The 17,040-nt window shown below is 39.6% G+C and overlaps 1 protein-coding gene across 1 annotated transcript in view; it reads left to right on the top strand.

Annotated features, from left to right (window-relative positions):
- The first annotated feature begins 365 nt into the window (after positions 1 to 365).
- DLC1 (DLC1 Rho GTPase activating protein) overlaps positions 366 to 17,040 on the top strand; it is a 353,252-nt gene continuing 336,577 nt past the window's right edge. Inside the window, exon 1 of the mRNA XM_077815589.1 lies at positions 366 to 1,421. Coding sequence (XP_077671715.1) covers positions 366 to 1,421 — 1,056 coding nt within the window. The remainder of the gene's footprint in view (positions 1,422 to 17,040) is intronic.

Raw genomic sequence — 17,040 nt, forward strand, 5'->3', positions numbered from 1 at the left:
CATTAGCTTGTTTATACCATTTCTGTTTGCTTGATATTGGAGAGTAATCAGAAAGTAAGCCATGCTAAATCATAGCTGCCATCAAGTTTGTATGATAACTATTAAAGCTATTTCACAAAACATCCTTTTAAATTCCTCCCTTCCAACCCCACGCTCTTTATCTTTGTTTTTACATTTTTTTTTTGTTTCAACTGTTCCTACTCTTGTGTCTTACTTAGAGTTGAATCAATAACCCAATCTCTCTCATTTCTTACAGATGTTAAAATGATGAAACTTTCTCTCCCTCTGGAATTCACTGCAGTCATGACATCTCCTCTGGTCCTTTATAGAATGTACCTCGCAGCCTGTTGCTGAACTATTATGACATGTCTCTAGCAATCAGAAAGAGAAGCTGGGAAGAACATGTGACCCAGTGGATGGGCTTGCCTTTTAATTCTGTTGAGTATAATACAGCATGTCATCATGGACTTGTAGCTGATAACTTTCAGGCAAGTATGGAAAAAGATGAAGTTTTGAATGTGGACCGGAAAGAAAAATGTGCTTCTTTACCAGACTGCTGTCATGGTGGAGAACTGATTGGCTTCCCTGCAAAGCTGCTTAGCAACATTTCAAAAGAGGTGGATGAAAATGATAACCATGAGGATGAGGAGCATTTTCTTTCTTTAGAGGCCAGCACAGAAACTTTGGTCCATATTTCTGATGGTGATGACGATGACGTTTCAAATCTCGGTTTGGATAAAGTTAACCACCAGTTCACTATCGGAAGGAAACTAACAGATGAAGAGCAGAGTTTAGGAGGAGCAGGCTCCTTAACAAAGATGGTAGCAATGATTAACACAAACAGGGATTCTAACATTTCTGAAACAATAGGAGATATTGGTGAACCTGACTATGACACAGTCCCCAGCGAAGAGAAGGAAGAGGAGGACATTTGTGGCAGTATTGGGAAAAGCCTGGAGCTTTGTAATTATAAAGGCTTAAATGAAGTAATAGATGCCCCAAGAGAAAATCTCTCCAGTTCTCTGAATGTGAAGGAAATTATGCCTGAGAAACAACTGCTTCATACTGCTATAATTGCACAACAGCGTAGAAAGTGTGATGCTCCTAAAGATGGGCATGAAAAGGCTGACTATAATGTGGTCCAGGGTGAGTTTACTCCTGGTCTGTATACTGGCAATGGTAGACAACCCTTCTCAAAAGCAGATTCCAGCAACTATCTTATGCAATCTCCTCTCGGTTCCCATATAATGTCAATGGAAAAAGGACTGGATGAAAATGGTTACACAGAACCTCAAGTGGTTCCTGAAAAAAAATGCCTTTCAAATATCAGTCCGGTGGAAGGCACGCAGTGTTTACATTTGAAGGATAGTCTGTCCACCCACGAATCTACAGACAATCAAGTGAAACTGCGCAAAAGAAAGGTAGGATGTACACAAATTACAGGGTTTGGTTTCAGTTTTTGTCAACCTTTTCTCATGTAATCTCATGGCTGATTTATTGAAGCAGTAAGGTAAATATCACTCAGAATGCTGTGTAGATGCCAGGTGTTGCAAATGCTTCTGCAAAACAATTTGGAAACATACCACTTGGATGTAAACTCATTTTAAGATCTGAAAATTACTGCCTTGTGAATTTGGGATGTTCCTTATATTTGTTTATATATATACCAATGCCTTTGATCACAATTTTTTATTCTATTCTATTCATTTATTTTTATCCATGGCCAAATCAGTAAGCACACCCTCCCGGGGTTTCCTTTTTTGTTGTGGTGAGTGTGTGTGTGTGTGTGTGTTTGTTGTTTTGGGGATTTTTCTTTGCTAGTACCAACTATCAGAGGTGGTCTTTAGATATAGCGATGTCTGCAGCTGTATAGGGCCTTTGTTTAAAAGGGATGGGGAGGAAAATGTTGAAAACTTTTAAAAGAAATTCTAAAATGTCTATATTACTGGTGCTGTGAAGTACAGGGAGCAGCTATTTGAGTTCCAGCAAAGCCCCATGAGCAAGTTCTCATAAAAAAATGTTGCTGGTATGAAGACAGCAGAAGCTCTTGACGTTTTCAGACTGAGAGCAACAACAGAACTTCACTGGCTCTTCAGACAGGGGAAAAGAGAGTAATTCCAAAACTCTAAGGGCCAGATCCCACAATCCCAGCAGGAGCAAAACTCCCATTGACTTCCATAGGAGGAGTTTTGCTGATCATGGGACTGCAGGATTGGGCCCTAAGTCTGTTTCTGCTGGCTGCGTTGCTTAGGGCTTGTCTATACAGTGTATTAGTACAAGGGTGTGAATTCCAGTGCACTCTAGCCTGCTGCACACTAGCTGGCTGGTGTGGGTCCAGGAGGGGTTCACTAACAGTTCCCTAGTATGTGTTAATTTAATCCTGTCTCAAATCATACCACATTAATGCACATTACGTAACTTTTAGTGAGTGCCAACAGGGTCCACACAGTACAAGTAGCACATGACACCCTCCTAGTGCGGACTAATGTGCAGTGTAAACAAGCCCTTATTCCCTCTATCCAATACCTATGTCATATTGTGGTTCTACTCTCTGCCTATCTATCTGCTAACATCCACAATTAGCAATAATGCCCAGCTCCTCTTGTCTTTTTTCAGAAATCTGGTTTCTATAGAACTGTGGTTTTACCATCAGACAAGATCTTCAGTGTCTCAGTGGTTGTTTCACTGAATCACAACCTCTAAAGCATGAACTAGCATGTCCAAACTGCTGCATGCCAACACAGCATCCTGAGTTGTGGCTATCACTCCCTTGTGTACACTGTTTGGTAACATTAACACTCCGTAAGATTTTGTTATGGTTGGAAGCAAAATGTAGCTTTTACAAAAGGCTCTAGAAACTCTCTTATCCAGTCTTGCTTTAGAGTCAAATGTTGTACTTCATAACTCTATAGTGACTGTTACATTGATTTAAAGTCACAGCATTTGTGACTTACCTCTGTTAGTTCACTCTTTCCTTTTTATTTCTATCTGATCTGCCATAGTTACCCCTGAAATCTTTACAATACCACATTTAGCCATCTATATATAGGCCAAACACTGTGAGTGTTTGTATATCATGCTTGGAAATGCTGCCTTTTTTATTTCCATGAGTGACATCACTGCATTGATTCATTAGCATTGGCTGGTGCTATTATGATGCTCTCAGCAATTCTGCTTTCAGTATATTACTTCTGGGATATGTGTCATTCAAGTGTAATAGCTGTCAGCTGGCAGATAAGCCACACAGTCAAGAACTGATTTCCATAGATTTTGAACAATCATTTTTTTCCCAAATGCAGTTGCTAATTTTGGTGTATATATAATTTATTCAACTAAACAGATTAGTTTTACAGCATATGTATATATTCATATTGTTTGAGACCATATCATTATTTTAAGATAATACAGTGTGTGATTAGTAATGCCCACAATGGGATTTCAATGCAATGTGATCTGATTAAGATGCTTCCACCTGGCATGCATACACACAGACTAGTAAATATGCAATAGGAGTGTGCTGAATAACTTTTAAATGCAGTGTGCAGCACGAGTATACTTTGGTTTGTGGTTGCAATAATAGGTATTTTAAAAAGCAAGAATCTTTAAAGATCCCAGTAATACTGCAGTGGAGTACAGTGGTGTTTGAGAAATTGGGGGAAGGCAGGCAAGCGAACTCTAGAGAGGGAGCAAGCCACGAGGCTGTTGGAGAGGAGAATGGAAAATGTCTCTGGGGAAGTGGCAGTCACATGGAAGGAAGGCACTGGAAGTCATATGCATGAGGGAACTTAAAAGGGGTGGTGTTCCAAAGAGCGAGGGAGCTTGGAGGTTTTTTGGGGTGAGCCAATGGGAGCCTGCTTCAAGCGAGATTTTTTAACCTGCCCTTGAAAAGGTTTGGTTAAAGGGAAGAGGTCTGATCTGCTGCTGCTTCCTAGTATGAATATTCTCACTCTCTCTTGATGTGCAGGTCTCTTTGCTAACAGTGTTTCTGCCTCAATGGTTTTATCGTTTAAATCTCATCTTGCAATATTTTACAAGGATGATATTGCCCATCTCTAGGGATAACAATCGCTAATAAAAATGTGCCATGGTTCTAAGCTGACACTGAAAACCACTTTTATAACTAGCACAAAACACTGGAAAGAAAACAGACTTGAAACTGAATCCAACCATAAAAGTCAAGTGTTTGCTTTGCTGTGGCTGGGGACTTAAGGGATTGGTAATGGGATATAGGGCCTTTTCTCTCCAGATCAGCAGTTCAACCTAGCCTAAATATTGCAGTTAGGAACCAAGACACACCACTAGCTGTGGATGTTTGCTGTCCAATATGAAATAAATGTGATGGTCTCAGTCCAGTGCCCAATAAATAAGTGTCCACATCACTAATAATAAAACAGTCACTTAGGGCCAAATTTTTAAAGTTATTTAGGCACCTAGGCATTTTAGAAAATTCTACTAGGCCCTTATCTGCTTCTATGGACATCTAAATATGTTTAGAAATCTGGCCCTTACTGACATAAGATATCGCACTCTCAAGTGAGAGGCCAAAGAATGGCATGGCAAGTGAACTACCCTCGCTCTTCCAGGGATGCTCCCTGCATGTCCCCGTTGAAGCACCCTGGGGTGACGGAATGGGGAATCTTGTTCTGTTGTTGCCTGTGCTGTATCTGTTCTGTAAATAAATATAGGGTCTCAGCCTCCAAGGCTGCCAGTCAGCTACATTTCACCAGCACTTCCATCTTAATAATGTGCTTTGACTATGACAGATGTGTATTGTCACAGTTTCACTCATTGAAGATGCAGGAACTCCCCCCCCCCTCCCATTTTATACATGGAAAGGAGCTCCCATTATGGCATTCTTCATGACTCTGGAAATTGCCTCTTCCCTTGACTCATCAGAGCTCATATTTTTAGCCTGTTTTCTGATGGAGGTTTGCTGAGCAATAGCAGGTACCTTTATTGTTATGGCAGTAGTTATACAATGTTTAAGTTGCATGGCAGCTGATTAGTATGGTATTTGAGTAGTTTTATTGTGTGTTGAGTGTGCGGCTTATTATGTAGGGGCTGATGTTTATTAGCAGCATTGTGTATCAAAAGAATAAATGATTGAATATGCATTGTGAGACTAACCAGTCCTACTGTATGTCTGCACAGGGTAAAGAAAAATATGGTAATTGTTTGTCTGAATCCATTTTTATAGGGGTTTGAGAACACAGTACATCCTACTTATCCAAATATCTGAGGAGATGCCCAAAACCTTTGGGCTATTCAGTTCAATGGCAGACCAGACTTTGAAGTGTTCTCTTAGTGTTAGAGGACCCTGGGAACATACTTCAAGACCTGCTTTGGCCAGTACTCTCAGCTCTGGTACTTCCCTCTGGAACTTACAAGGTTGGAAGGGAAGTGGCTTCAGTTCAGGTTGCAGTTGCATAATCTCATATGTAGCATTGCAAGACTTAAGTTACTCTTATGTGGAACATAAGAGCTCAGCAAGCTCAGAAATTCAGTTCGACCTCATGGGAGACATGTGACATTTGGTAAATTGACAGTGAGTGAAGAGATTTTGAATAACGAAGAATATCACCTGTGGAACTCTTGGCCATTGCCATGCTGTAAAATCTGTGTCTTCCCAGGCTGTACTAGACTTCAATACCTGCTATAAACAGAGTCAGATCTGAGACAGGTCTGTGGAATGGGTCATACCAGGAGCTGTAGAAAGTTACGGGTGATTTAAGAGGTGACTACACTGAACAATTTTGTCTTGTACATTTTTTTTTCTTCAGTCTCTCTCTAAAACATACACCACTAGCAATGAAATTTGCCTGCATATACACATATCTCTGATTGGGGTGTAGAATTGCAGCCTCCAGAGACTTTTGCCTTAGGCTGACAAATGAGGTGCCCTTCAAATTACCACCATATTAGACCAATAATGGAGCATAAGTAGGGGATCTTATTACAGTTGACTGTTCAGAACTGGACTATGGAGGAAACAAAGAATGTAGGTTTCTGTCTCAAGAGAAAAAATGTGATTGTCATCACAAAATCTATAAAGTTTGGGAACATTTATTCTTCATGGGAGACCACAACGCATTTGTGTAAATTATTATTATTACCTTCCTGGCAGTGGCTTACCAGAAGCAGGTACTGGCTACTTGTTGTCATAGCAACAGCTCCAGTTTTGTAGCTTTTCCTCTTCAATTAAGTGTTTCAAAATAAGGCTGGCTCCAAGGGTTTGGCATTTTAACAAATGGAAAAAGCTTTTAAAAAACAGTGTGATGAAGAATGTAATAAGAATTTTTATTCTACATTTATGCCCAGCATAATCAAAAACCTTATACCCCTTTGAAAATCTGACCCCAGGAATACAACTACAGCTACAGCACAGAATGGCATATGTATTATTGATCTAAGAGACAGAAAAAGCATAAAAGGTGGAGGACTAGAATTATGGGGGAAATTTTCAATAGCAGGAACCACAAATGAGTGCACATGCATCCACTCACCACACATCCCTGCCCTTCCCCCATGTGCATATGAAAATGGAGTAATGATGCCAACAAACTGGTACTTAGCAGAGCACTTAAATAGCATATTTCATTTTCAAAGGACTTTTCCAAGGTAACAAAGCTAAATTTAGATTGGTGTTCAATAACCTGATTTTGGGAGTAAATGCAGCTTTGCATAAGCAAATTCAGGGCATTTCAAGTGTGCTTGCAATTTTGTAGGCACACATGTTAAACCCAGGGTTGTGAGTTCAATCCTTGAGGGGGCCATTTAGGGATCTGGGGCAAAAATTGGGGATTGGTCCTGCTTTGAGCAGGGGGTTGGACTAGATGATCTCCTAAGGTCCCTTCCAACCCTGATATTCTATGAAATGTTATGCCTCAGTTTGAAAGCCTGACGCTATATTTAAAAAGTATTTACCAAGGGTAAAACATTCAGAAGTGCCTAAGTCCCATTTTCAAAAATAACTTAGATATCAAAAATCTGTCTCATAGGAAGTAAATGGGACTCAGGCTCATGAGGATTTTTAAAGGCACTTCAAGATGCAGGCAGGCACTCAGTAGGATTTTCAAAATTATGCAGGCCCTAACTCACTTTTGAAAATGGGGGTTAGCTGTCTGAGATATTTAAGTCTTGCAACACTAAGGGGAACAATGCCTAAATACTTTTTTTCTTTTTTTTAATTTTGGCCTGAGAGCCTAAGTCACTTTTGAAAATGGGACTTAGACTCCTAAATTACTTAGGTACTTTTCAAACTTTTACCCTAAATCATTGAAAGAAAGAAACTGGATAATGACAAGGTTAAATACAAAACATTATGGGTGAGAGACATAAAGATGAAAACAAAGAAGAAACTACAGTAAGCTTCTCTTACAGAACAGATCTTGATGAAGAGCAAGACAAAAAAATATGGGACCAACTGAATCTAGAGGATATAATATATATGGGGGACTTTAGCCAGAGAGCCATCTATGTATGCTAATTTACCCTCTCATAGTGCATTACTGGCTGATCCATTCAGAACCGTAGAAAGAAACCATTTTATATCTACTTTTATTTTTTTTAACTAAGAGCGGAATGAGGGTAAAATAGGAAAGATTATGTCCTAGGGAAATGTCTGTGTATGAGAGTGAGGAGCGGGTTCATAGAGCAAAGCAATGTAACGATACTATGTTTTTAGAAAGTAACAGATATTTGAGAAATCCAGCGAACAGAGCATAAAGAAGGAGTATTAAAAACCCTAAGTGTCCAAGAAGCTAGGACCTCATAGAAGATTGTAAGTAAAAAAGGCAAGAGGCAGCAATGTCAAGGTAAAAGAGAAATCCTATTTATAAGAGATTACTGAAGTTAGCTGCATGAAGGATTGTTCATAGATCTGATAGCAAAGGGAAAACAGGACTGGGAACAGAGAAAGAGAAGGGGAGAAAAGCCTAGGAGATGGCATGTATGCTCTCACTCACATCACACATGTATTCTGATTGTACAAAAGTCCCAGAGGAAATCCAGCACACAAGACAGCATACACCCTGTGGTAAATCAGATTTAGTTTAAGACCAAAATTTCAGAAAATGCCAAGCAGAATTACACACCCAAATGAACTGTTACGCGTCAAAATAGTTAATTGCACATGTGGTTGCTGAGGCTGTATCCTCAGCTGTGGTAATGTTATACGTACATGTGCATGTATTTGCACTTGTAACTAAAGGCTGTTTTCTGAAAATTTGGGATTTATCATTATAATTATGCATCCCTCAAAATACTTCCCAGAATGCTCTATAAACTGGGTTGTGATGATCTGAAGAGGGGATGGGTAAACTGTTGAGAAGAAAATACAGAAAACAGCACTGCACTGTCAAAACAGTGCCCTGGCATCTCAAACCGGTGCTTCCAGAAGGTTCTGAAACATATAACTGTTTCATTTTGGCTGTACAGAATTTATGAAACTCAAAAACAATCTACAAGTGTTTCATTGCTATGAGGACAGCTATTCTCATGATATTTCTGGACTATCCCAAAACAGGATCATTTGGAAATCTTCTAAGCATAGGTTTTCTTCTGAGACTTTTAGACCCGCATCAGATAGTTCAGATAAACTTTGGATCAGCATTTGAACTCTTTATTGTTTATCCAACTTGAACATGAACTCTGAACCTTTTGAGGCTTGCTTTAAGTCATTTCTAATGTGAAGCTTCTGTCTCACTATATAGGTTATTATTTGTGCTAAATTCGTATGCTTGACAAGATTAGAGATGGTGAGAGGAAGTACTGGTTAATTTGCTTTACTCAATTAAATGAAATTGAGTTTAATAACTCAGTTTAATAACTATTAGCTCTAGGAAGAGTAACTGATGTATTGTGCCTGAGTACCTAAAATGTTTGAGACACAAGGTAGGTGAGGTAATATCTTTTATTGGACCAAATTCTGTTGGTGAAAAAGACAAGCTTTTGAGCTACACAGAACTCTTCTTCAGGTCTACCTGTCATTGTCATTTCAGCAGTGTTCCATTTTAAGTATAGATATAGCCTAGAATACTGCTTTGGGGGAAGATTCTGCTTCTTTTTAACTAGATCCGAGCAAACTGTACGCAGTAAACAATTTATTTGATTAACTCTTCATTTCTGTTACCAAATTATTTTTGGTATATCAGATGTCACTTTTGTCAAATTTCTTGGGTATATGAAATTATTAGATAATGGGTTATGCAAACAAATTTCAGTGTATGAATAGTTCTTTATTATTTACTGTGCCTATTGCTTTCAATATTTGTAATTCACTCTTAATGCTGTAACATTTTCCCAGAATGGTCCCACATGCTTTGTGCTCATGTCTGGCAGTAAACCATCCAAACTGTCTGAGTCCCACAGCCAGGAGACTACCTAATATACACATTGATATTCACTGGAGCTGACCAGAGAATAGAAATTCTGTTTTGTGGAGCATTTCTAGATGTCAACATTTGAATTTTGTTCCAATTTGGTACTAAACCCAAAATTTCAAAATTCTACACAAAAAGGAATTTCTGAACAAAAAATTAGTTTTGGATTAATTTATTTTGATGTTGACTATTTTATAATAAAACATTTAAAAAATTTTGAAACTAAAAATAGTTTCAAAAGGAAGAAAAGGGACATTTTTGTTTTAAAAGTTATTAAAACGGTATGTTTTAACATTGTTGGAACTTTTTTCTTTTCTCCCAAACAAAACTTCAGTCAAACCGGCACGATTTCATAAAGGATTTTGATTTCAACAGAATTGTGTTTTCCAGTGGAAAACTATTCAGTCCAAGTTTTTCTGACCTACTCTAATATTCACGTTACCTCTAATATTCATATTTCTTTCAGTGAGCACTTACAGTGATCACCATTAGAAAGTAAACATATATTCCAGACAGTATTGCCAGACAGTGCTATCCGACATGTCAGGTGTATTTTCTATTTTAAATGTAGTGTGATGATACAGCGTGTTATCTACTAGCACTTGTAGACAGACGGACCACATTTTATTGGAGTGGAAAGCACTGGATTGAGACTTTGGAGATCTAAATTCAATTCCCAGGTCTGCTGCAGACATTTCCGTGTGACCTTGGATGAGTCACTTAATCTCTTTCTACCTCAATTCCCCATCTGTAAAATGGAGATATTAGCACTTCCTCTCTCAAACCATTTGTCTATTTAGACTCACTGTAAGGTCTTTGGTGTAGGAACCGTCTCATGTTTTTGTATGGTGTTCAGCACAATAGGGCCTTGATCTAAGTATCACAATGCAAATAATAATAATGGCAAATGATAACTTGTTAATGATGCACTGTAAATTTAAGCACAGTGAAGATCAATGAAGGGTAGGAAGAAACCGCAAATGCTTTTCCACTGACACTAGGCTCCTACAAGAAAGCATATGAGAGTATACAAAGAATGCAAAAAGAAAAGGAGTACTTGTGGCACCTTAGAGACTAACCAATTTATTTGAGCATGAGCTTTCGTGAGCTACAGCTCACTTCATCAGATGCATACCGTGGAAACTGCAGCAGACTTTATATATACACAGAGAATATGAAACAATACCTCCTCCCACCCCACTGTCCTGCTGGTAATAGCTTATCTAAAGTAATCTTCAGGTTAGGCCATTTCCAGCACAAATCCAGGTTTTCTCACCCTCCACCCCCCCACACAAATTCACTCTCCTGCTGGTGATAGCCCATCCAAAGTGACAACTCTTTACACAATGTGCATGATAATCAAGTTAGGCCATTTCCTGCACAAATCCAGGTTCTCTCACTCCCTCACCCCCCTCCAAAAACCCACCCCCATACACACACAAACTCACTCTCCTGCTGGTAATAGCTCATCCAAACTGACCACTCTCCAAGTTTAAATCCAAGTTAAACCAGAACATCTGGGGGGGGGGGGTAGGAAAAAACAAGAGGAAATAGGCTACCTTGCATAATGACTTAGCCACTCCCAGTCTCTATTTAAGCCTAAATTAATAGTATCCAATTTGCAAATGAATTCCAATTCAGCAGTTTCTCGCTGGAGTCTGGATTTGAAGTTTTTTTGTTTTAAGATAGCGACCTTCATGTCTGTGATTGCGTGACCAGAGAGATTGAAGTGTTCTCCGACTGGTTTATGAATGTTATAATTCTTGACATCTGATTTGTGTCCATTTATTCTTTTACGTAGAGACTGTCCAGTTTGACCAATGTACATGGCAGAGGGGCATTGCTGGCACATGATGGCATAAATCACATTGGTGGATGTGCAGGTGAACGAGCCTCTGATAGTGTGGCTGATGTTATTAGGCCCTGTGATGGTGTCCCCTGAATAGATATGTGGGCACAATTGGCAACGGGCTTTGTTGCAAGGATAAGTTCCTGGGTTAGTGGTTCTGTTGTGTGGTATGTGGTTGTTGGTGAGTATTTGCTTCAGGTTGCGGGGCAGAATGACTACGAAACTCTTAAGCTGGGAATTGGAACATGAGTCATAACTGTGTCCTTATCTGGCTAAAGGGAATTGAATTTATCCTTTTCTGAGACTGAGACTGGAATTGTTGGACTCTGTGTGCCAGCTAGGGGAATTTGATATCTGCAGAAGACCTAGTGTATTCAGTGGATCTCCTTAGAACCTTAGATGTTCAGTTGTATACACTTCTCACACTTCATGCTTTCCTCCAAAAAACCCAACTTTTAACGTTTTAGGAAACACTCATAATGCTAATATTATGATGAAACATTCCAACAAAGGGAAAAATAGTGTACTTGCCAGCCAGTCACATTTGCAGTTTCTGAGGGTTGCAAGAGACTGTTCTTTAAAATAAAAGTACTACATAATATTGAGAATCCTGAGTTGCCATTGGGTGACACCAGTTCTGCAATATTAACCATCATACTGTGTAAGTTTAAGCATGCATAGTCCCCTTGTCTTCAATGGGTTTGCTCATGTTCTTAAATCTGGGAATACCCTTTTGTACCTTGCTGAATCCAGTTCTTAGTAATGATTATTAATCTTGTACTACAATGATCCCTTCTACAGAAATGGCAAAAAAAAAAATACCTGGCAAAAGAAAAATTACTTACCAATGAATGGTTTCAGAGTAGCAGCCGTGTTAGTCTGTATCCGCAAAAAGAAAAGGAGGACTTGTGTCACCTTAGAGACTAACAAATTTATTTGATGCATCCGATGAAGTGAGCTGTAGCTCACGAAAGCTTATGCTCAAATAAATTGGTTAGTCTCTAAGGTGCCACAAGTACTCCTTTTCTTTTTACCAATGAATGTTTTTCATTTCTGTTACTTCTGCAGTCACGTGGCACCAGAGGTGCACATATCATAAGAATGGGCATTTGCAGAGGCATATTTAAAATGAGGTCATAGAAGTAATCTTCATTCCATTCAGACTAAATCTTTTCTATTTTGAGCTTGGCATTGGAGGCAAGTTTTTGTGATGTTTGCTAAGCATATGGCAAATCTAAATGCTAACAATTGCTACATCTGTTTTTAAAAATGGAAGCCCAAATAAGGGAGCATTTGTTCACTTGTGTGTGCAATTCAGATATTACTTTTTGTTATGTTTTTTTTACCTCTATCATTAATTTTCATTTTTCCTACTTACCAGTCATTTTCTAAGGTGTTGGAAAAGCTTTGGGAACGGGTTTTTCCCCCCCTTGGCCCACAACTCACAATAACATTAGCCTGAGTTATACACAGGAACCTTTGCAATATTCAGAGTTGATTAGACATCCCAAGTTATAAGCTCAGAGAGGGCAATTGTTACTCATGTGGTCTCAAAGCTATATTCTACAGTATCTAGCACAGATGTGCAACTAGTATTGAAGTGTACTGTTGTTTCACCACAGAGAATTTGCTGCATCACATATTACCATTAAACAGCTCTAATTTTAAAGGCATCAGTAAGAATCTGGCAGCAGCTACAAGTAAAGCAAACTTAATATTAGAATATATTTTTAAAAATGAAATGAAACATTTTATTCTATTTTAAATATTATTAAACTATTTGCTTACTTTCTAAATTTATCCAGCCAATATTGAAAGCAAGTTACAGAAGTATAAAATAATTTGACTACAAAATTAGTTGAAACTAAAATAAAATATTTTTTCTAATTTTACAGCAGTAACCACTTTAATTACTAGAATTTATAGGGCAGGGGATCTAGCTTCTAATAAAATTAGATTACCATGTAATTTTTTCCTTGTAGCTTACATAAAACATGTATCATAAATATTATCTCTGTCCACTTGGAAGCTAAAGAACGCTTTCCCACAGACAACCGTTGTGTTTGGATTGAAGTCTGATGGATTCCAAACAATCTGAAAAGTATTCAAAACAAGCTCTGAACAGAAAGCAGTCATTAATGGGATGATTGCCAGGCCATTACAGTATAACCTTTATGCAAATTTTACTTTGACACATTTTTGTGACAGTGTTCAGCTATAAATCTTAGAGGCTGCCAATTTTGTCTAGACTGCAAACCAAGAGCCATAAAATGACTGTTGCACATCAAGTTATGTATCGGTCAAGTTTCAGCTGCCTAAAATGGTAATAAATGTATTTGTATTTATACATGCTTTGCAGGTCACACACCAGCATCCACTGAAGAGAGAGTAGGAACTTCCAGTGAGCAATGTATTGAGCTATTCTTTAACATAATTCTAAAGACTTTTTCCTGTGTGGAAAGATTCCATAGGAAGCAAATCTCTTATAATTCATTCTTTTAAATAAATTTAAAAGAGGTCAGTCCAGATCTATAATGACTAAAGGTTTGACTGTTTGGGGTCTGTGTGAATTAAATTATCAGTCTTATTTCTTAAGACTATATTAGGGCAAAATATTTGTTTATTTAAGTTGCATGTGAAAATGACTGAGGCCCTAGTTCAGCAAAGCTGTTATGCATGTGCTTAACATTAACCAGCTAGAGAAGTCCCATTGATTTAATTTGAGTTGGATCTACTAAAGATAACAGTGGCACCCACAGCCATATGCACATTACATACAGTGGAAGGTGCCAAGTCATCAGTATTGGGACCCTGCCACCCAGGGCTAGATTAAGACATAGACAACCTAGGCATGTGCCTAAGGCCTGCTTCATGAGAGGATGGGAACCTGGACTCCTGCTGGTCTGGTTCAGGTATGGGTGCAGGAGCTGGCCCAACAGCAGTAGCAAGGAGGAAAAGCTGTGGCTGCCCCAATGGCCTCTCAGGTTTGGCCCTGCAGTCCTCTGTTATGATGGCGCCCAGGTGCCAGGTCACAACGCCACTCATTCAGTTTTGGCTCTGCCACCACCCTGTCATGACAGAGGCCCATAATGACAAATGTGAGGGGGGCACTGCGATGGCACTCCTCCCCACCATTGCCCTGGCGCCAGCTTCTGAAGCAGGGCTCTCCCACCCACCTACCTGCCCAGCCTCACTCCACTTCCAGCAGCCCATGTCTTCTGTGCTCTGCTCACAGGACTTGCTCAGTGACAGTAGCAAAGCCTGCTACAAGTACAGGGAGCTGCAATGAGTGTCCACGTGGGGGAGCTGGCAGGGAAAGAGTCTGTGGGGATGGACATGATAGGATTTGCCTAGGATTTGTTAATCTGGCCCTTCTCCCACCTCAAACATAGACACAACATACATAAATGCCATGCTAAGTCTGAGTGAGAGTGACACACGTGCATCCCATGTGAAAAATTGCAGGGGGCATCCCTGCAAGTTTATTGAAGTTAAGCACATGCTTATAAGCATTGCTGGATTGGAGCTTCAGTTTGATGTCCTCTTCATCTGTTGATGGATCACCACATAATTAGGAACAGTTGGTTGTTTGACTCTGAGATGTTCAAGAGCTGATAAAGCTTGGGGTTTTCTATGTCAGTACTTGTATATATTGGCAGAAACTTTGCTCTTGTTTAAAGGGTTTGGCCCTGAACCGTTTCGTATTGATCACAGACACAACTACCAGTGAAGGAAAAAGTAGGTGCAGTGTTACGACGTTTGCATACCAAGGGCACTGTCACTAGCTGGCCCTGTCAGGGGAGTCAGTCTGTGCCTTGCCTGTGACCTAGCAGCTCTCTCTCAGCTGGTCTGATATGGCAACTTAATTTATAACTAGTGACCCCAGCTGTGAAAGGGTCAGGAAAGACTACACAAAGAAGGAGGGAACAAGTGCATATAGGGAGATCCCTCTCTCTGGGAAGGGTCTGCAAAGGCAGACTGAAGAAGGCCGCAGGAATGGAATTAATCCCTGTTGTGGGCACAGAGATTGGGGTTGGTATTCCAGCAGGGAAAGAAGGAGCTGAGAGGACCAAAGGAGAAGCCAAAGGTCTGGGAACCAGAGGAGAGACTGTGTTAATCATAGACTGTGGGGAAGCAGCACAAGAGGCTCAGAGATAGGAAGTGGCCCAGGGAAACAGCAGTGTGTTCAAAGGAACAGATTTAGCTCCTCAGCATAGGATTACTAGGCCAGAACACAGAGCAGAGGGTGGGCCTCTGCTCCCTTACCAGTCTCAATGAAGGAGTATACAAGCCTGATGTCAGGACAATTGAGACTAAGAAGAATCTACTGTGCTGGGCCAGTTTTCCATTTTGAATTATATTTCTATCATCCTGGAAGGGATCTGGACTAGACAGGACTTAGCCAGAGGGCTGAGTCTCAGACAGAATCAGACCATTGCAGAGTCGAAGTGAAGGTCAGCTGTGACCCAAGAGATGACGTTTCTGGAAGTGCCATGCCCGGACATAATGGGGTGCTATGGCCGCAAATTCACCAGCTCAAATTATTACAGGAATGATTACCTCCCAAATAAGGAAAATTAAGCCTTAAGCCTAGCACATGACCCAAGTGGCCAGGTATTGGGCAAGCTCACAGGAGATACCAGGAGGGCAAATATCATCCCCTGTCCCCACTCCACACTCATAAAGAAAAATCATGCCATGGATGGAACTTCAGCCAAATGTCTGAGGTGGTTTCCAATTGTACTTCTCCATGGCACAGAGGACTGGAGATTGATTGAAGGAGCCTACCTATGACTCCCCCTCCCACCCCACCCTCCACCCCCGGTGCGTTCACACACATACAAACACCCTTCTTTCCTCAGACTGCTGTGTAGGGATCCATACTAGAGAGGTTGCATTGAATATCACCCCTCCCCTGGCTGGAATGAAACAACAATATTTCTGCACTCAAGGGACTGTCCATAGCTTTAGGAGAGAGGTTGGATTTGGCCAAAGAGAACTAATTCAAGATTCCCATAAGGGAAAAAGCTGAAAAATATGAGAGTATATGGGTATGGGTAATGGGATAAAATATGTAGCAAACAGAAACTGGATCCTTGTTCCCCCTCATAACTGTGTAGTAATGGCAGTCAATGTTCTTCATCATTGAGATAAGAGAAATTTGGTATTATATAGCAATATCTTAGCTTCTATTATTGGAAAAACTGACCTGTGATGTTATTTGGATGTTAGTTTCTCCAGTAATGTGCAAACTTACTGTTACGATATTCATCTCAAGTTTAAGTCACACCCTATACAATGATAGATACAGCCTCTAAAAAATTAAAATAACTAATACATAAGGCCCTACTTAATTTGCGATATTGCAGATCCTGCAATATTAATACAATTTTTATTTTAATTAGCTTACTTTGCACAGTCCACAATTTTGCATACATTTTGAGGTTTGCAACACACACCTTTTTCCCATTAATACAGTAGACCCCATTTATCTGAGCTGTTAGTGGCTGGGGCTGGGGTTGTCAACCCTGCATATTAATAATTGTAATATAGTTGCAGCAAAATGTTTGATTATCAAAAAAATTAGCAGGCATAACAAAATACTTGAGTGTTTATATTGTTCCAGCAAATTTTTCTTAAACAAATAGATCTTCTCTGACTTTTCCAAATTACTGCAATTAATAAAGGTCCATTATTACTTTTCTGTGATTTTCCATGTCTTGTCCACAACTCAGCTGCAATTATTTGACAATCATCCTGCAATTCAAGTAGGCCTTCCTAATACAGTATGTAAATTAACATATCAGATTT

This window comes from Eretmochelys imbricata, chromosome 4, assembly GCF_965152235.1.
Source record: "Eretmochelys imbricata isolate rEreImb1 chromosome 4, rEreImb1.hap1, whole genome shotgun sequence".
In the NCBI taxonomy this organism is placed as follows: domain Eukaryota; kingdom Metazoa; phylum Chordata; order Testudines; family Cheloniidae; genus Eretmochelys; species Eretmochelys imbricata.